The sequence below is a fragment of the Astyanax mexicanus genome, chromosome 21, assembly GCF_023375975.1.
Source record: "Astyanax mexicanus isolate ESR-SI-001 chromosome 21, AstMex3_surface, whole genome shotgun sequence".
Lineage (NCBI taxonomy): Eukaryota > Metazoa > Chordata > Actinopteri > Characiformes > Acestrorhamphidae > Astyanax > Astyanax mexicanus.
The window spans coordinates 5,012,843-5,033,864 of NC_064428.1; the positions used below are offsets into that span (position 1 = coordinate 5,012,843).

General features: G+C 43.0%; 1 protein-coding gene across 1 annotated transcript in view; it reads right to left on the minus strand.

The window, feature by feature from the left end:
- The window catches only part of ptgfrnb (prostaglandin F2 receptor inhibitor b), a 50,255-nt gene extending 46,654 nt beyond the window's left edge, over positions 1 to 3,601 (minus strand). Inside the window, exon 1 of the mRNA XM_022664271.2 lies at positions 3,313 to 3,601. Within this exon, the coding sequence (XP_022519992.2) occupies positions 3,313 to 3,361 (49 nt within the window). The 5' untranslated portion in view covers positions 3,362 to 3,601. The remainder of the gene's footprint in view (positions 1 to 3,312) is intronic.
- Between the last annotated feature and the right edge of the window lie 17,421 nt (positions 3,602 to 21,022).

The following is a 21,022-nucleotide window of genomic DNA, read 5'->3' on the forward strand; positions in this document are numbered from 1 at the left end:
TGCACCAAAAATCTGGAACTCTCTACCGATACACATTCGACAGTCACCAGATATTACACAATTTAAAAAACAGCTTAAAACACATCTATACACCCTTGCTTTCTACTAGCTTTATAAATTATATTTTATATTTATTGTTTCTATGTTTTGCTGATAAATTATTTTTTATTTTTTTTTTCTACTTTTTCTTTTTTGGTATTCACTTTTCCTATTATTTTGTTTACCTTGTTGTAATGTACCTCAGGTAATTATCTTGTATATTGATCTTATATTGAAAAGCACTTTGAGCTACATCTTATGTATGAAAGGTGCTATATAAATAAAATTATTATTATTATTATTATTATTATTATTATTATAAAAAAATCAGGAGATTACCAAAAGCTTTTGGAGCTCAGGATCAGAAAGCTGGGTTTTTCTCATGATGCTGTAGGTCTTCCAGCAGAAGAGGGTGTGTCAGTGTACCTTTGCTGTCGTAACGGCGGGAAAAGTAGGCCTTGCCCAGTTTAAAGCTTGCAAAAGGCATGTACTAATTCTCTTAATTAATCATGGGTGTGTTTTGGGCGTAGCATGAAATAAAACTATCAGCGTATCTCTTCCAATTCCCTTTAAGGGCCAGGTTCTCGTTTATGCTGTGCAGGTGCTCAAGCAGCTAAATAACGGGAAAATTAGCAACGTGTGTTAGTACGTGTGTTGGGTACATGCAGTGCTCTCTGTAGGTTGTATTGAGTCAGTGGCGCACCTGTGTTTTCCAATAGCAAGATAGCAATAAAATAGACCTGAAAGCACCACACTTCCAGACCACCACACCCATCACCGTAGAAATATTTACAAGCACTGTTACTATTTAAGCGATACAGGCGGAAGGTGTGAAAATAGACTATTGTCAGAGTGTAATATAGCAATGAGCTTTGTGTAAGACATGGCCTACTATCTTAAAGCATCATTTAAACAGTAAAAACCTATAATTCATACCTGGTGACACGAACACGCCCTACCCAGCCTTCCCCTTCTCTTTCTCTAAAATATTTTAATCATGATTAATCACATAATATTGTGTGACAAATAACTGACTGCACCCACTATTATAAATAAAATATTATAAATTAATATTATAACTGTAAGAAACTAAACCATTTAATCAGTTATTGTTCTTTTCCTCGCTTTTTTGAGTTGTTCCCTTTTTTATAATTTTTTCCTAAGCCTGACACTTAGCAAAATGTACGTAAGATTTTTTTTTTTTTTTAATTGAAGCATTTCCAGTCAGTGCAGCCAGTTCAGTATGAAAAACACACAGACTCACTCTCAGACACAGACGCAAAGTTAAATAAGACCCTCTTAGGGCCACAAAAGGGGGCTCTCGTTAAAGAGAAGGATTCCCCACCCCTGTACAAACACAGAGAGAGAAAACCTGAGGGGGAAAGAGAATAAAAAAGACGCAAAAAGAGAGATCAGTGTAAGTGTAGCACATTTCTCACAAAAGCTCTAGCAACCATCTGTTTCTCACACTCGCAAAGGAAGGAACTGAGGAAAGCATGAGAACTGGAACTGGTTCGACAGCTTTAACTCTGGCAATAACTCAATACATGACACATCCACACCTCCCTCTGAACTAAAACTAAAGATAAAATGTTTATTAAAGATTTAATATTAAATTTAGTATTATATTATATTAGTCAAAGTCAAAAATGTTTAGGTGGGACAATTAGGAAAAGATGTAGAGTAGCAGAGGACCAATCACATAATTTTAAACATTATGACAAATCACACAAATTACACATAAACAAGACCACAATAACACATTTTTAAAAAGTAAATTAAGAGTTTTTTTGCCCTTCCACCTTTTTAAGGTCTATTCGATACATTTTATCATGTCTATTTACTCAATTCCCCTTTATCAATAAGCTATATTTAATTTATATTTTTGAATAGAATAATAAATTAAATTGTAAGTAAAATTATGTAAAATATATATTTTTATTACACCTACAGCTACTACAGGTCTGTAAATGTGGCAAAAGTGATATGCATCATGTTACATGGATTTAATTGGCTTTTTTTCAGTTCACTACACAGTTTAGTTATGTACACTATGAGTAAGCAATATGGCACTAAAATAATATCACAATATTTCAGGGTATTTTTGCTTTAACAAAATTTTTATCAAAATGTTTTCATTAATTTTAAGAATATATTACTGCAACAAAATAAATGTATTATTTTGCATCCCAGTTTCAAACATTCAGTAGCAACAAAATCTCGTAACTTTTCTGTTTTAAATGTTTTAAATGACAGTAACGTAATAATAATAAAAATGTTTAAAAAATAATGTAAAAAAGAAACAAAGAATGATGTATTATGTAATAAATAACCTACCAAAATTCTACAGTACAGAATATTTATATGCATTATTCATTACATTTTAATACAAGTACAAGACAAGTATGTCTGTTTGTAAAGACAAGTAAAGATTTCATAATGTATTATATGAGTATGTTCTTATAAACAAATATTCTATCTGTTCTAGGGATTATGAAATTTTTAGAATGTCATGTACAGTACCAGACAAAAGTTTGGACACACCTTCTCATTTTTTTCCTTATTCCTCAATGTTTTTTCCTTATTTCTTTCTTTAATTTATTTCCATTGTAGATTGATATTAAATACATGAAAACAATTAAGTGACACATATGGATTTATGTTATTCCTCCACATTAATCCCCTGATTTAAACCTGATGAACTGAGATGGTGATTTGAGGTGATTTATAGGATGAGCTGGAGCTTCACAGCGTGAAACTATTGTTCAGCACCTCCAGGAACTCCTTCCTTCAAGTCGCTGAGAAAACTATTCCAGGTGACTTTCCCTCATGAAGACACTGAAATTAAAATCTCACCAAGAGTGTACAGATCTGAATTCAAAGATAAATATGTTTGTGTATAGCTTTAATATAGTCTTCAATATTAAATTTACAATGAAAAAAAAAATCATAAAAAGAAATAAAACACAGTGAATGAGAGGAGATGTGTCCAAACATGTGACTGGTAGTGTACTTACACATGATTGATTGAATGGGATGAAATGCATTGTGTTATAAATACAGGATTCTAAAGAAGGATTCCATCTACCTTTTCCTTTTTTATTTCTATTTCCTGTTGGTTTATAATAGCATCTAATAAAGACAGGAATTAATAAATGAATGAATGAATAAATGAATGAATGGCAAACCCATTCTGATTTTATGATCACACTATAGTACTATAGTACTTCATCCTTCATGCTCTCCACACAGTGTGTGCTGCAGGATACTCACCGCTAAAGGAGCAGAAGGTGAGCAGCAGCAGCAGCAGCGGAGCTCCCATGTCGCAGAGGCGCGTAATTCCTAATAAACCTCCGTCCTTCTGTCACACGGACTGACAGCCCGGCTCCTACCTGCGCGGTTCCGCACGAGCTCTTCACACAACTCAACCCCAGCAGCCCCGGCTCCGTTCCCCTCTGCGATACGTCTCGTGCGTGTGGGAGGAGCGAACGCGCGCGCGACCGGACCGTCCGCCCGAACCCGACAGCCCGCGGGCGAATCCCGTGGAGCGGCTCGCTTACGTGCGGCGGTGACGGCACGTGACGAAACCTTGATTTTGAAAGCGGAACCGAGGAAGCTACCTGTGCCGGTGTTCTACCAAGTTGTGCAACCCCTTGCATATATGCTTCTAACCTGCACTGCGCATGCGCTGTACCACATTTTTAAAATCCGTGAATAGAAATACAGCTCTGGAAAATGAGGGTCGCCCTCAATATATATATATATAAAAAATATTATTGCCTCACATCTGCACATATACTCAAGTACAGATTATATTATAAGACTTAACTACTATCCATACACTAACAAAACGAACAGATTACAGAGTAAAGCTAGAGTACTTACAGTAGCATGTCTTCTACTCTACACACACACTGAGACTATAGATCAGAGGAGTTATACGTGCATTTGATCTCTAGTTGCTTTCTTGATAAATAAATAGATTTTAAGGACATGGCATTTTACAGCAGAAAAAAAAACTTTCTACTTAATTTCTACTTTCTATTTGATTAGACTTATTTTCACAGCACATCAACAGGCGAGTTCTAGCCTATCAGTGAGCACTATCAATAGACCACATAAAAATGATGAGTTTCTTAGATTTTACCATATTAAAAACTCTGGAATATAATCAAGAGGAAGATGGATGATCACAAGCCATCAAACCACTAAACTGAACTGCTTGAATTTTTATAATTATTATAAAGCTATTCAAAAGCAGCGTGTAAGACTGGTGGAGGAGAACATACCAAGTTGCATGAAAACTGTTATTAAAAACAGGGTTACACAGGGACTCTTAAAACTATGAATATGAACTTGTGTCTTTGCGTTATTTGAGGTCTGTATTTTTTGTTATTTTGGCAATTTTTCTCATTTTCTACTAATAAATGCTCTAAATGACAAGACCTTTTTTCGGAATTTGGGATAAATGTTGTCCGTAGTTTATAGAATAAAACCACAGTGTTCACTTTTACTCAAACATAAACCTATAAATAGCAAAATCAGAGAAACTGATTCAGAAACTAAAATGGTCTCTGAATATTTTCCAGAGCTGTATATATTCGTGTTTTCAGTGAGTGTTTTTGTTGCCTTCAAGCCATGTAGGAAGTATCGTATTTAAGAGATTAGCGCACCTGAACGCTACACAAAGACACAGGTAATTACCTGCGGATAGGAAACGCGCACTTTAGGTTGAAGGGGCGTGTCAATAAATGAAAAAATAAAAACGAAAAACTGATTTAACAACAGGTGCAGTCTGTTTTTTATATTTTACTCTTATCTACCTGATTTTTTTTACTAGAGAAACACCTAAACCACACTTTGTTTTAATAGCAATAAATACAAGTATATTTGACCTCTGTTAACAAAAATATAAACATAAATAAACCCCTACATAAAAAAGTATTTTCCCAAGTTGTTCATGTTTTTTTTAAAAACTCACATGAACAAAAATCATGCTCACCTTTTTTCTTAATAGTTTTTTTGTGGCTAATATGTGCGTTTGAAGGCAGCATTTAAACACCTTCAGCTCACTGTCATTGACTAGCACTAGCTTATTTGAGTGTTACAAAAATGTAAAAATACATAAAACAGTTTCTAATCACAACTATTATATTAAATTCATCCTAAAACAAGGCGTGTGATTTAGGCTATTCAAATATCCTATCTAGACTTCTTTTGGGAGTATGTTCTATTATGGTGCATTTTTATAATAAATATAGGCAGGGTAGCACAGCTCTTCAGAACACCGTGATTAATCGGGAAATTATTAACTGTTGCAGATTGAGGGAGGAAGTTATTTCTTTTTATTGAGAAATACACATTAAATCTGCCAGCCCTCAGTCAACACCCACACTGTTACAGTACGAGTTTAAGTATTAATTTAACGCTGATAGATTTGCTGTGTTAATTTATTATAAAGCAACACGTTCGGTATATTACATTAGCTTTAGGCTACACACACAGTTTACTGAAGCACATTTCTCCTCAGTCAACCTTCACCTCTTCAGAAACACGGAAACACTCCCTTCTGTATCACAGGTCAGGTTTCAGATTTGTTTAGGTGTGGCTAAAGGAACACTAGAAGGCTTGATGTGATTTGAGGCTGGTTTTCTTCATTTCCCCTTTGTGCTACCTTTTTTAAATCGTGCTATTTTAATGAGTAGCCTGTAGGAAATGTTAAATAGCCTATATAAAACAGCAGCCTGAAACTGATGTTTAATAATCTTTTTTTGGTCATCTGTATCAATAGTTTCAACAAGTTCTGTCAAACTCAAGCCAATAATAACAGTAAACTATTTAAAATTCATTTTTTAGCCAATTATAGCCAAGCATTTAAAAGGCACAATGATTAAAATACATAAAAATAAATATATAAATAAAAATATATATTTAATCACAATATTTATTCAGGAATATAAGTAATTTAAACCATTATAAGGACAAAAATTGGAGTATAGTAGAGTAACTACTATAATATGATCAGATTAAGATTTATATAAAAATAAAAAGGTTAATTAGGATAAAAATATAAAATAAGATTTTAAATAAACATATTAATAAATAGGTAAATACAAGGACAAGAAAACAAAAATGTAAAATGTGTAACAAAAAAAGTTAGTGCTTAAAATTCTTAAAAGGCAAAGAAAATGTTAAGATGCTGAACAATGCTCTAGAGTAATTGGCTATTGATAGTGCTCACTGATCTCACCTGTTGATGTGCTGTGAAAATAAGTCTAATCAAATATAAAGTAGAAATTAAGTAGAAAGTTATTTTTTTATTTTCTGCTGTCAAATGCCATGTCCTTAAAATCTATTTATTTATCAAGAAAGCAACTAGAGATCAAATACACGTATAACTCCTCTGATCTATAGTCTCAGTGTGTGTGTAGAGTAGAAGACATGCTACTGTAAGTACTATAGCTTTTATCTTTGATCTGTTCGTTTTGTTAGTGAATGTATAGTAGTTAAATCTTATAATATAACATGTACTTGAGTATATGTGCAGATGTGAGGCAATAATAATGTGCATGCATCACACAGGGAAAAATCTTCTTAGAGGGGAAATGTTCTTATTTCAGCCAATTACAGCCTAACATTTAAAAAACACGGATTGAAATACATAAAAATAAAAATATGATTTAATCACAACATACCAAATAATATTTAATCATAATATTTATTCAGAAATATAAGTCATTTAAAACATTTGCATGGATTGCCAGTGTAACACGGGAAAAAAATATTGTTTGGATGAAAAAAATATGATTTTTTTTTTTACTTCAGTTTTATGCTGTAGTTTCTGAATCTGTCCATTAGGTGTCAGTATGAGACTTGTTTTCATGTGTGAACAATAACGTGTACCTGTGATAAATCAGTCAATAATTTTTGCATGGATATTAGTGTCTGTATATTTTTGGGTACACCACACATTAAATAATGTATGAGTTTACATTAGAAATAGAATATATTTTATAGAAATGTTTAAGCTTTAGTACAGATAAACACACGTTTACTAATACTATTATTGTTTAAAATGTGAGGTGTAACAGACCATATTTTATTTTTTATAAAAACAATTATGTATGTTAAATTCATTCAAGAGATTTTTTCAGGAAATAGTTCAACTTTAAATGTCTAGAGATACATTGTTGATGTTAAAAATGTTTTTTCCATTAAAGGGAGTTTTGGCAAAACTGGTTATAATGTTTATGTTAAGGCGGTGGGAGGTGATGTGTCTGCAGCTGCTGAAAGTAACTAATAAAGTAACTTGTAAAGTAATTTAGTTACTTTTAAAATCAAGTAATCCATAAAGTAACTAAGTTACTTTTTAAAGGAGTAATCAGTAATCAGTAATCGGATTACTTTTTCAAAGTTACTATACCATCACTGGTAATATCAGAGTGATGTTACTGTGCTGTCAGATATGGAAATTTCTGCTGATTTAATATGATATGTGTACGTTACACCTAACTTCAGTTATGAAGGTTAGAACACCAGCAACAGGCTACGATATATTTTAAAATGAACCTGACCAGAATCCCTTCCAAGCTTTTAATCCATCTCCAAACTGAAAAAAACTGCACAAATAAGAACCTAGAAAATAGATGTGGATAGAATCCCATGAATGTTAGATTTTTGTTAAAATTGGACAAACAAATATTTTTGATAGCTAGTCTGTAATTAGAACAAGTAAAAATACACTTAAGAATTGAAAATAAATATCTTTCAACAACCTGAGGTCAAATTGATCAGTCAGATGTCTGTACAAAAATTGTACAGTACAGTGAAAATAGATTATTAAATTAATTAATTAATTAATTAATTAATTAATTAATTAATTATGTTTATTTTATAACAATGATGCTGATCATTTCTTTCAGATACATTAAACAGTGACACCAAAGATTATAGGGGGATAAAACATGTCTATTTACTTTTTCTATAACTTTCTATATTTTTACATATATTTCACCTAAAACTCAACTAATACACCCTTAACCAAACAATAAGACAAGAATATTATACTTGTTCATTTATTTAACGAAGAAAATGATCAAATAATACATAAACTGTGAGAGACAAAAGTATGTAAACCTCCAGGTTTAGCAGTTATTTTGATGAAGTCAGGTTTTTCAATCAGTGATGTGAGTGAGTGGAGCTTTGTTTTATTTGAAAGTGGGTCCCACTTTATAATAAGTGTCTCTAAGTACTATGTAGTTACACAGTAACAATCCATGTAACTACAGTGTAACTACTGAAGTACACATTGTTACAGATTAACTACAGAGGAACAGGTTATGTAATTACACATGTGTATTAAGGTTAATTTTGACTTGTGTAAGTACACATGTGTACCAGGGTGAGTGTACTTACACAAGTAATAGAGCAAGTGTACTTACACATGTGTAACAACGTGTGTGTACTTACATATATGTAATAGTGTGTGTGATAAGTTGAGTATAAACTTATCCAACAGCTTTTGTCTAGTATGTAATTAGGGCTGATTGAGCACACACACGTTGTTACACATGTGTAAGTACACTCCCCCTGGTACTCACATAAGTCAAAATTAACCTTAATACACATGTGTAATTACATAACCTGTACCTCTGTAGTTAATCTGTAACAATGTGTACTTTATCAGTAGTTACACTGTAGTTACATGGGTTGTTACTGTGTAACTACATAGTACTTAGGGACATTTATTATACAATTTAGTTCAAATTTATGCAGAAATAAAAAGAACTTGATCAAAGAAATTTATCAAAATCTTTGAAACACTTCTGTACGCGTGCAGAATTAGGGGGAATTAAAGCCACAAGTGACACAAGGGGACAGTAAATCCCACAAAGTTACATAATTTTCTATGACCTTCTTACACTTATGAATGTGGCTCTGGTGAAGTGGACGGGTCTTTGCTGTGAGTCTGTGGAGGGAAACTGGGTTCTGAAGCTCTGGTGAAGTGGACGGGTCTGTGCTGTGAGTCTGTGGAGGGAAACTGGGTTCTGAAGCTCTGGTGAAGTGGACGGGTCCTTGCTGTGAGTCTGTGGAGGGAAACTGGGTTCTGAAGCTCTGGTGAAGTGGACGGGTTGGTGCTGTGAGTCTGTGGAGGGAAACTGGATTCTGAAGCTCTGGTGAAGTGGACGGGTTGGTGCTGTGAGTCTGTGGAGGGAAGCTGGGTTCTGAAGCTCTGGTGAAGTGGACGGGTCGGTTCTGTGAGTCTGTGGAGGGAAGCTGGGTTCTGAAGCTCTGGTGAAGTGGACGGGTTGGTGCTGTGAGTTTGTGGAGGGAAACTGGGTTCTGAAGCTCTGGTGAAGTGGACGGGTCGTTGCTGTGAATCTGTGGAGGGAAACTGGGTTCTGAAGCTCTGGTGAAGTGGACGGGTCGGTTCTATGAGTCTGTGGAGGGAAACTGGGTTCTGAAGCTCTGGTGAAGTGGACGTGTTGGTGCTGTGAGTCTGTGGAGGGAAACTGGGTTCTGAAGCTCTGGTGAAGTGGACGGGTCGTTGCTGTGAGTCTGTGGAGGGAAACTGGGTTCTGAAGCTCTGGTGAAGTGGACGGGTCGGTTCTGTGAGTCTGTGGAGGGAAACTGGGTTCTGAAGCTCTGGTGAAGTGGACGGGTCTGTGCTGAGTCTGTGGAGGGAAACTGGGTTCTGAAGCTCTGGTGAAGTGGACGGGTCGTTGCTGTGAGTCTGTGGAGGGAAACTGGGTTCTGAAGCTCTGGTGAAGTGGACGGGTCGGTTCTGTGAGTCTGTGGAGGGAAACTGGGTTCTGAAGCTCTGGTGAAGTGGACGGGTCGGTGCTGTGAGTCTGTGGAGGGAAACTGGGTTCTGAAGCTCTGGTGAAGTGGACGGGTCGGTTCTGTGAGTCTGTGGAGGGAAATTGGGTTCTGAAGCTCTGGTGAAGTGGACGGGTCTGTGCTGTGAATCTGTGGAGGGAAACTGGGTTCTGAAGCTCTGGTGAAGTGGACGGGTCGGTTCTGTGAGTCTGTGGAGGGAAATTGGGTTCTGAAGCTCTGGTGAAGTGGACGGGTCTGTGCTGTGAGTCTGTGGAGGGAAACTGGGTTCTGAAGCTCTGGTGAAGTGGACGGGTCGGTTCTGTGAGTCTGTGGAGAGAAACTGGGTTCTGAAGCTCTGGTGAAGTGGACGGGTCGGTTCTGTGAGTCTGTGGAGGGAAACTGGGTTCTGAAGCTCTGGTGAAGTGGACGGGTTGGTGCTGTGAGTCTGTGGAGGGAAACTGGGTTCTGAAGCTCTGGTGAAGTGGACGGGTCGGTTCTGTGAGTCTGTGGAGGGAAACTGGGTTCTGAAGCTCTGGTGAAGTGGACGGGTCGTTGCTGTGAGTCTGTGGAGGGAAACTGGGTTCTGAAGCTCTGGTGAAGTGGACGGGTCGGTTCTATGAGTCTGTGGAGGGAAACTGGGTTCTGAAGCTCTGGTGAAGTGGACGTGTTGTTGCTGTGAGTCTGTGGAGGGAAACTGGGTTCTGAAGCTCTGGTGAAGTGGACGGGTCGTTGCTGTGAGTCTGTGGAGGGAAACTGGGTTCTGAAGCTCTGGTGAAGTGGACGGGTCGGTTCTGTGAGTCTGTGGAGGGAAACTGGGTTCTGAAGCTCTGGTGAAGTGGACGGGTCTGTGCTGTGAGTCTGTGGAGGGAAACTGGGTTCTGAAGCTCTGGTGAAGTGGACGGGTCGTTGCTGTGAGTCTGTGGAGGGAAACTGGGTTCTGAAGCTCTGGTGAAGTGGACGGGTCGGTTCTGTGAGTCTGTGGAGGGAAACTGGGTTCTGAAGCTCTGGTGAAGTGGACGGGTCGGTGCTGTGAGTCTGTGGAGGGAAACTGGGTTCTGAAGCTCTGGTGAAGTGGACGGGTCGGTTCTGTGAGTCTGTGGAGGGAAACTGGGTTCTGAAGCTCTGGTGAAGTGGACGGGTCTGTGCTGTGAGTCTGTGGAGGGAAACTGGGTTCTGAAGCTCTGGTGAAGTGGACGGGTCGGTTCTGTGAGTCTGTGGAGGGAAACTGGGTTCTGAAGCTCTGGTGAAGTGGACGGGTCTGTGCTGTGAGTCTGTGGAGGGAAACTGGGTTCTGAAGCTCTGGTGAAGTGGACGGGTCGGTTCTGTGAGTCTGTGGAGAGAAACTGGGTTCTGAAGCTCTGGTGAAGTGGACGGGTCGGTTCTGTGAGTCTGTGGAGGGAAACTGGGTTCTGAAGCTCTGGTGAAGTGGACGGGTTGGTGCTGTGAGTCTGTGGAGGGAAACTGGGTTCTGAAGCTCTGGTGAAGTGGACGGGTCGGTTCTGTGAGTCTGTGGAGGGAAACTGGGTTCTGAAGCTCTGGTGAAGTGGACGGGTCGGTTCTGTGAGTCTGTGGAGGGAAACTGGGTTCTGAAGCTCTGGTGAAGTGGACGGGTCGTTGCTGTGAGTCTGTGGAGGGAAACTGGGTTCTGAAGCTCTGGTGAAGTGGACGGGTCGGTTCTGTGAGTCTGTGGAGGGAAACTGGGTTCTGAAGCTCTGGTGAAGTGGACGGGTCTGTGCTGTGAGTCTGTGGAGGGAAACTGGGTTCTGAAGCTCTGGTGAAGTGGACGGGTCGGTTCTGTGAGTCTGTGGAGGGAAACTGGGTTCTGAAGCTCTGGTGAAGTGGACGGGTCTGTGCTGTGAGTCTGTGGAGGGAAACTGGGTTCTGAAGCTCTGGTGAAGTGGACGGGTCGGTTCTGTGAGTCTGTGGAGAGAAACTGGGTTCTGAAGCTCTGGTGAAGTGGACGGGTCGGTTCTGTGAGTCTGTGGAGGGAAACTGGGTTCTGAAGCTCTGTTGAAGTGGACGGGTTGGTGCTGTGAGTCTGTGGAGGGAAACTGGGTTCTGAAGCTCTGGTGAAGTGGACGGGTCGGTTCTGTGAGTCTGTGGAAGGAAACTGGGTTCTGAAGCTCTGGTGAAGTGGACGGGTCGGTTCTGTGAGTCTGTGGAGGGAAACTGGGTTCTGAAGCTCTGGTGAAGTAGACGGGTCGTTGCTGTGAGTCTGTGGAGGGAAACTGGGTTCTGAAGCTCTGGTGAAGTGGACGGGTCGGTTCTGTGAGTCTGTGGAGGGAAACTGGGTTCTGAAGCTCTGGTGAAGTGGACGGGTCTGTGCTGTGAGTCTGTGGAGGGAAACTGGGTTCTGAAGCTCTGGTGAAGTGGACGGGTCGTTGCTGTGAGTCTGTGGAGGGAAACTGGGTTCTGAAGCTCTGGTGAAGTGGACGGGTCGGTTCTGTGAGTCTGTGGAGGGAAACTGGGTTCTGAAGCTCTGGTGAAGTGGACGGGTCGGTGCTGTGAGTCTGTGGAGGGAAACTGGGTTCTGAAGCTCTGGTGAAGTGGACGGGTCGGTTCTGTGAGTCTGTGGAGGGAAACTGGGTTCTGAAGCTCTGGTGAAGTGGACGGGTCGGTTCTGTGAGTCTGTGGAGAGAAACTGGGTTCTGAAGCTCTGGTGAAGTGGACGGGTCGGTGCTGTGAGTCTGTGGAGGGAAACTGGGTTCTGAAGCTCTGGTGAAGTGGACGGGTCGGTTCTGTGAGTCTGTGGAGGGAAACTGGGTTCTGAAGCTCTGGTGAAGTGGACGGGTCATTGCTGTGAGTCTGTGGAGAGAAACTGGGTTCTGAAGCTCTGGTGAAGTGGACGGGTCGGTTCTGTGAGTCTGTGGAGGGAAACTGGGTTCTGAAGCTCTGGTGAAGTGGACGGGTTGGTGCTGTGAGTCTGTGGAGGGAAACTGGGTTCTGAAGCTCTGGTGAAGTGGACGGTTCGGTTCTGTGAGTCTGTGGAGGGAAACTGGGTTCTAAAGCTCTGGTGAAGTGGACGGGTCGGTTCTGTGAGTCTGTGGAGGGAAACTGGGTTCTGAAGCTCTGGTGAAGTGGACGGGTCCTTGCTGTGAGTCTGTGGAGGGAAACTGGGTTCTGAAGCTCTGGTGAAGTGGACGGGTCCTTGCTGTGAGTCTGTGGAGGGAAACTGGGTTCTGAAGCTCTGGTGAAGTGGACGGGTCGGTTCTGTGAGTCTGTGGAGGGAAGCTGGGTTCTGAAGCTCTGGTGAAGTGGACGGGTCTGTGCTGTGAGTCTGTGGAGGGAAACTGGGTTCTGAAGCTCTGGTGAAGTGGACGGGTCGGTTCTGTGAGTCTGTAGAGCAGAAGCTTGGACATAAACAGATAAATAGCTAATGCTAGATAGTTGCTAGGAATAGCCATGAATAACCTTTACCGTTACTCATTTTGGACTTCATTCATATAAATACTCACCACTTTTGTAGCTAAATTGAGTCAATATAGAGGTTTCTGGCATATTTACATACTCACGTTTAGTTCACGTTAGCATGTGTAGCATGACTGCATTAGCCAGCATAGCCCACATCACTTTACCTAACCTAGCTAACTATCCCAATAACCTTCTGCATTGTTGTTCCAGCTGCACACAGACCACAGATGAACACATTTTTTACTTCATTAAAACGCCCATCTTTAGTTATTGAGCTTTTTAAATGAATGCCGGAGCTTTTTAGATGAATGTCCTGCTTAATAACTTCCATGGCTGCTGTTGTGTTTTTAAACCTGGAACCTCTGGGATGGAGTTAGGTTGGGGAATGAGCAGCAGATGGAGACAGAGACTATGTGCACATATTTTCAATTTTCTACACTTCAGTTCTAGTAAAAAAAAAAAAAAAACTGGGAATAAAGCTCTGCTATGAAGAGAGGACAGTGCTTGAAGTTGCATGTATCCTTAAAATCCTTTTATACATTACTAATGAAATATATAATAATTACTGGTCCTTTATATGGAACCTTATATTTTGAGGAAAGAATAAATTTACACTGTTATATAAGCTGCACACAGACTACTCATTATTGTGTCAAAGTGTTATTTTGTCAGTGTTGTCCTATTCACTTTTGTGATACACTGTAAATAAGATATATGGCCTTGCCTAAAGCCATTCGCTTTATTCATCTACGTCACCATCATCTACCAAAACGAGGTTGTGGGGTACAGAAGTAGCGTTGTACTGCTGGGTACTAGCAAGACTGCTTCACTGCTTCACTGTCTTCTCAAGTGCACTTCTTCAAAAAGAAAGAAATCTTATAAAGGTCAAACCTTCTACAGTTTCCCCAAAGATCCTGTACTTCACTGTGAATGGATTCACAAAATCAGTGGAGATCTCAATTTCAATATAAGATGAATGCCATTTAAACTGGTGGATATTCTGCCTGGCTCAGTCACTGTCTTGGAATTTCCTGTTTAGGAAGCCTCGCTTCCTTCGGTTTCAATATGAGCGCAGATTAAATAAACACCTTCAGTGCTTTTACACTGATGTACAATAGAAATTAACTAGATTGCAGTTCCTACAGAAACTGCGAGTGTGATTGCAGTGCTGGCTGGTATCTGCTATGGTGTTGCTAGGTGGTTGCTAAGGTGTTGCTAGGTGGTTGCTAAGGTGTTGCTATGGTATCCAGGGTGGTCGCTAAGGTGTTGCTAGGTGGTTGCTAGGTGGTTGCTAGGCGGTTGCTAAGGTGTTGCTATGGTATCCGTGGTGGTTGCTAAGGTGTTGCTAGGTGGTTGCTAGGTGGTTGCTAAGGTGTTGCTAGGCGGTTGCTAAGGTGTTGCTAGGCGGTTGCTAAGGTGTTGCTATGGTATCTTGGGTGGTTGCTAAGGTGTTGCTATGGTATCCGGGGTGGTTGCTAAGGTGTTGCTAGGTGGTTGCTAAGGTGTTGCTAGGCGGTTGCTAAGGTGTTGCTATGGTATCTGGGGTGGTTGCTAAGGTGTTGCTAGGTGGTTGCTAGGTGGTTGCTAGGGTGTTGCTAGGCAGTTGCTAAGGTGTTGCTATGGTATCCGGGGTGGTTGCTAAGGTGTTGCTAGGTGGTTGCTAGGTGGTTGCTAGGGTGTTGCTAGGCGGTTACTAAGGTGTTGCTATGGTATCCGGGGTGGTTGCTAAGGTGTTGCTAGGTGGTTGCTAGGTGGTTGCTAGGGTGTTGCTAGGCGGTTGCTAGGTGGTTGCTAAGGTGTTGCTATGGTATCCGGGGTGGTTGCTAAGGTGTTGCTAGGTGGTTGCTAGGTGGTTGCTAGGGTGTTGCTAGGCGGTTGCTAAGGTGTTGCTATGGTATCCGGGGTGGTTGCTAAGGTGTTGCTAAGTGGTTGGTAGGTGGTTGCTAAGGTGTTGCTAGGCAGTTGCTAAGGTGTTGCTATGGTATCCGGGGTGGTTGCTAAGGTGTTGCTAGGTGGTTGCTAGGGTGTTGCTAGGCGGTTGCTAAGGTGTTGCTATGGTATCTGGGGTGGTTGCTAAGGTGTTGCTATGGTATCCGGGGTGGTTGCTAAGGTGTTGCTAGGTGGTTGCTAAGGTGTTGCTAGGCGGTTGCTAAGGTGTTGCTATGGTATCTGGGGTGGTTGCTAAGGTGTTGCTAGGTGGTTGCTAGGTGGTTGCTAGGGTGTTGCTAGGCGGTTGCTAAGGTGTTGCTAGGTGGTTGCTAGGTGGTTGCTAGGGTGTTGCTAGGCGGTTGCTAAGGTGTTGCTATGGTATCCGGGGTGGTTGCTAAGGTGTTGCTAGGTGGTTGCTAGGTGGTTGCTAGGGTGTTGCTAGGCGGTTACTAAGGTGTTGCTATGGTATCCGGGGTGGTTGCTAAGGTGTTGCTAGGTGGTTGCTAGGTGGTTGCTAGGGTGTTGCTAGGCGGTTGCTAAGGTGTTGCTATGGTATCTGGGGTGGTTGCTAAGGTGTTGCTAGGTGGTTGCTAGGTGGTTGCTAGGGTGTTGCTAGGCGGTTGCTAAGGTGTTGCTATGGTATCTGGGGTGGTTGCTAAGGTGTTGCTAGATGGTTGCTAGGTGGTTGCTATGGTGTTGCTAGGCGGTTTCTAAGGTGTTGCTATGGTATCCAGGGTGGTTGCTATGGTGTTGCTAAGTGGTTGGTAGGTCACTACTAAGCAGTTGCTAGGTGGTTGCTAAGGTGTTGCTATGGTATCCGGGGTGGTTGCTATGGTGTTTCTAAGTGGTTGCTAGGTGATGTATATGCATAAATTTGATTAAATGGTGTTTGCACGTTGCTACGCAACGTGCAAATACATCAATCAGCTATGCACGCTAGGTTGCTCTGGCCGTTCGGGGGTGTCCAAACTTTTGACCCGTGGCTCCATTACACACAGTACTGGGGGGCCGGGGTGTCCAAACTTTTGACCCGTAGCTCCATTACACACAGTACTGGGGCTCTGGGGTGTCCAAACTTTTGACCCGTGGCTCCATTACACACAGTACTTTGGGGCCGGGGTGTCCAAACTTTTGACCCGTGGCTCCATTACACACAGTACTCGGGGGGCCGGGGTGTCCAAACTTTTGACCCGTGGCTCCATTACACACAGTACTGGGGCTCTGGGGTGTCCAAACTTTTGACCCGTGGCTCCATTACACACAGTACTGGGGGGCCGGGGTGTCCAAACTTTTGACCTAATGCTGTTTTATCCCATAGCTGCTCCATACACTCACAGTACTGGAGTTCTAGCTACCTGTCCTTCGATCTAGCTGCCGTCCTCCGATTGGCCCCATTCATTCCAATGGGGCCACTTCGTACGACAATCGTACGAAATCCGTACGACGTAACTTTTCGTAACGCATATTTTCGGAAAGAGCTCAATAAGTTCTACAGGTCCTCAATTGGTTTCATCTTCGTATTTCAAAAATTGCGACGTCCACGGGCGTGCAAAGTTCTGCCCATTCATTTTCAATGGTCAAAAAAACGCGTACTTACGAAGTTTTTACGAAAAACGTAAGTCCGATCGGAAAGCTGTATACAAGCCCACCATTCCCGATATGGACGCACGTTTTCTCTTTTGAACGAAGTCGATATTTCGAAAACTGTGGCACTAGTTAACCGGACAAAAAACAGGTGGAACTAGATTGCAGTTCCTACAGAAACTGCGAGTGTGATTGCAGAGCTGACCGGGGTACCCAAACTTTTGACCAGTTGCTCCATTACACACAGTACTGGGGCACTGGGGTGTCCAAACTTTTGACCCGTGGCTCCATTACACAGTACTGGGGCTCTGGGGTGTCCAAACTTTTGACCCGTGGCTCCATTACACACAGTGCTGGGGCTCTGGGGTGTCCAAACTTTTGACCCGTGACTCCATTACACACAGTGCTGGGGCTCTGGGGTGTCCAAACTTTTGACCCGCAGCTCCATTACACACAGTGCTGGGGCTCTGGGGTGTCCAAACTTTTGACCCGTGGCTCCATTACACACAGTACTGGGCTCTGGGGTGTCCAAACTTTTGACCCGTGGCTCCATTACACACAGTGCTGGGGCTCTGGGGTGTCCAAACTTTTGACCCGTGGCTCCATTACACACAGTGCTGGGGCTCTGGGGTGTCCAAACTTTTGACCCGTGGCTCCATTACACACAGTACTGGGGGGCCGGGGTGTCCAAACTTTTGACCTAATGCTGTTTTATCCCATAGCTGCTCCATTACACACAGTACTGGAGTTCTAGCTACCTGTCCTTCGATCTAGCTGCCGTCCTCCGATTTGCCCCATTCATTCCAATGGGGCCACTTCGTACGACAATCGTACGAAATCCGTACGACGTAACTTTTCGTAACGCATATTTTCGGAAAGAGCTCAATAAGTTCTACAGGTCCTCAATTGGTTTCATCTTCGTATTTCAAAAATTGCGACGTCCACGGGCGTGCAAAGTTCTGCCCATTCATTTTCAATGGGCAAAAAAACGCGTACTTACGAAGTTTTTACGAAAAACGTAAGTCCGATCGGAAAGCTGTATACAAGCCCACCATTCCCGATATGGACGCACGTTTTCTCTTTTGAACGAAGTCGATATTTCGAAAACTGCGGCACTAGTTAACCGGACAAAAAACAGGTGGAATAATAATAATAATAAGAAGAAGAAGAAGAAGAAGAAGAAGAATAAGACTTAAGAAGATCAATACTGTGATTGCATTACTGCAATCACACTAATAATAATAAGAAGAAGAAGAAGAAGAAGAAGAACTAGATTGCAGTTCCTACAGAAACTGCGAGTGTGATTGCAGTGCTGGCTGGTATCTGCTATGGTGTTGCTAAGGTGTTGCTATGGTATCCGGGGTGGTTGCTAAGGTGTTGCTAGGTGGTTGCTAGGGTGTTGCTAGGCGGTTGCTAAGGTGTTGCTATGGTATCCGGGGTGGTTGCTAAGGTGTTGCTAGGTGGTTGCTAGGTGGTTGCTAAGGTGTTGCTAGGCGGTTGCTAAGGTGTTGCTATGGTATCCGGGGTGGTTGCTAAGGTGTTGCTAGGTGGTTGCTAGGTGGTTGCTAAGGTGTTGCTAGGCGGTTGCTAAGGTGTTGCTATGGTATCCGGGGTGGTTGCTAAGGTGTTGCTAGGTGGTTGCTAGGGTGTTGCTAGGCGGTTGCTAAGGTGTTGCTATGGTATCCGGGGTGGTTGCTAAGGTGTTGCTAGGTGGTTGCTAGGTGGTTGCTAAGGTGTTGCTAGGCGGTTGCTAAGGTGTTGCTATGGTATCCGGGGTGGTTGCTAAGGTGTTGCTAGGTGGTTGCTAGGTGGTTGCTAAGGTGTTGCTAGGCGGTTGCTAAGGTGTTGCTAGGGTATCCGGGGTGGTTGCTAAGGTGTTGCTAGGTGGTTGCTAGGGTGTGGCTAGGCGGTTGCTAAGGTGTTGCTATGGTATCCGGGGTGGTTGCTAAGGTGTTGCTAGGTGGTTGCTAGGTGGTTGCTAGGGTGTTGCTAGGCGGTTGCTAAGGTATCCAGGGTGGTTGCTATGGTGTTGCTAAGTGGTTGGTAGGTCACTCCTAAGCTGTTGCTAGGCGGTTGCTAAGGTGTTGCTATGGTATCCGGGGTGGTTGCTAAGGTGTTGCTAGGTGGTTGCTAGGTGGTTGCTAAGGTGTTGCTAGGTGGTTGCTAGGTGATGTATATGCATAAATTAGATTAAATGGTGTTTGCACGTTGCTACGCAACGTGCAAATACATCAATCAGCTATGCACGCTAGGTTGCTCTGGCCGTTCGGGGGTGTCCAAACTTTTGACCTGTGGCTCCATTACACACAGTACTGGGGCTCTGGGGTGTCCAAACTTTTGACCCGTGGCTTCATTACACACAGTACTGGGGGGCCGGGGTGTCCAAACTTTTGACCTAACGCTGTTTTATCCCATAGCTGCTCCATACACTCACAGTACTGGAGTTCTAGCTACCTGTCCTTCGATCTAGCTGCCGTCCTCCGATTGGCCCCATTCATTCCAATGGGGCCACTTCGTACGACAATCGTACGAAATCCGTACGTCGTAACTTTTCGTAACGCATATTTTCGGAAAGAGCTCAATAAGTTCTACAGGTCCTCAATTGGTTTCATCTTCGTATTTCAAAAATTGCGACGTCCACGGGCGTGCAAAGTTCTGCCCATTCATTTTCAATGGGCAAAAAAACGCGTACTTACGAAGTTTTTACGAAAAACGTAAGTCCGATCGGAAAGCTGTATACAAGCCCACCATTCCCGATATGGACGCACGTTTTCTCTTTTGAACGAAGTCGATATTTCGAAAACTGCGGCACTAGTTAACCGGACAAAAAACAGGTGGAATAATAATAAGAACTAGATTGCAGTTCCTACAGAAACTGCGAGTGTGATTGCAGTGCTGGCTGGTATCTGCTATGGTGTTGCTAAGGTGTTGCTATGGTATCCGGGGTGGTTGCTAAGGTGTTGCTAGGTGGTTGCTAGGTGGTTGCTAGGGTGTTGCTAGGCGGTTGCTAAGGTGTTGCTATGGTATCCGGGGTGGTTGCTAAGGTGTTGCTAGGTGGTTGCTAGGTGGTTGCTAGGCGGTTGCTAAGGTGTTGCTATGGTATCCGGGGTGGTTGCTAAGGTGTTGCTAGGTGGTTGCTAGGTGGTTGCTAGGGTGTTGCTAGGCGGTTGCTAAGGTGTTGCTATGGTATCCGGGGTGGTTGCTAAGGTGTTGCTAGGTGGTTGCTAGGTGGTTGCTAAGGTGTTGCTAGGCGGTTGCTAAGGTGTTGCTATGGTATGCGGGGTGGTTGCTAAGGTGTTGCTAGGTGGTTGCTAGGTGGTTGCTAAGGTGTTGCTAGGCGGTTGCTAAGGTGTTGCTATGGTATCTGGGGTGGTTGCTAAGGTGTTGCTAGGTGGTTGCTAGGTGGTTGCTAAGGTGTTGCTAGGCGGTTGCTAAGGTGTTGCTATGGTATCCGGGGTGGTTGCTAAGGTGTTGCTAGGTGGTTGCTAGGTGGTTGCTAAGGTGTTGCTAGGCGGTTGCTAAGGTGTTGCTATGGTATCCGGGGTGGTTGCTAAGGTGTTGCTAGGTGGTTGCTAGGGTGTTGCTAGGCGGTTGCTAAGGTGTTGCTATGGTATCCGGGGTGGTTGCTAAGGTGTTGCTAGGTGGTTGCTAGGTGGTTGCTAAGGTGTTGCTAGGTGGTTGCTAAGGTGTTGCTATGGTATCTTGGGTGGTTGCTAAGGTGTTGCTAGGTGGTTGCTAGGTGGTTGCTAAGGTGTTGCTATGGTATCCGGGATGGTTGCTAAGGTGTTGCTAGGTGGTTGCTAGGTGGTTGCTAGGGTGTTGCTAGGCGGTTGCTAAGGTGTTGCTATGGTATCCGGTGTGGTTGCTAAGGTGTTGCTAGGCGGTTGCTAAGGTGTTGCTATGGTATCCGGGGTAGTTGCTATGGTGTTGCTAAGTGGTTGGTAGGTCACTCCTTAGCAGTTGCTAGGTGGTTGCTAAGGTGTTGCTATGGTATCTGTGGTGGTTGCTATGGTGTTTCTAGGTGGTTGCTAGGTGATTTATACGCATAAATTAGATTAAATGGTGTTTGCACGTTGCTACGCAACGTGCAAATACATCAATCAGCTATGCACGGTAGGTTGCTCTGGCCGTTCGGGGGTGTCCAAACTTTTGACCCGTGGCTCCATTACACACAGTACTGGGGGGCCGGGGTGTCCAAACTTTTGACCCGTGGCTCCATTACACACAGTACTGGGGGGCC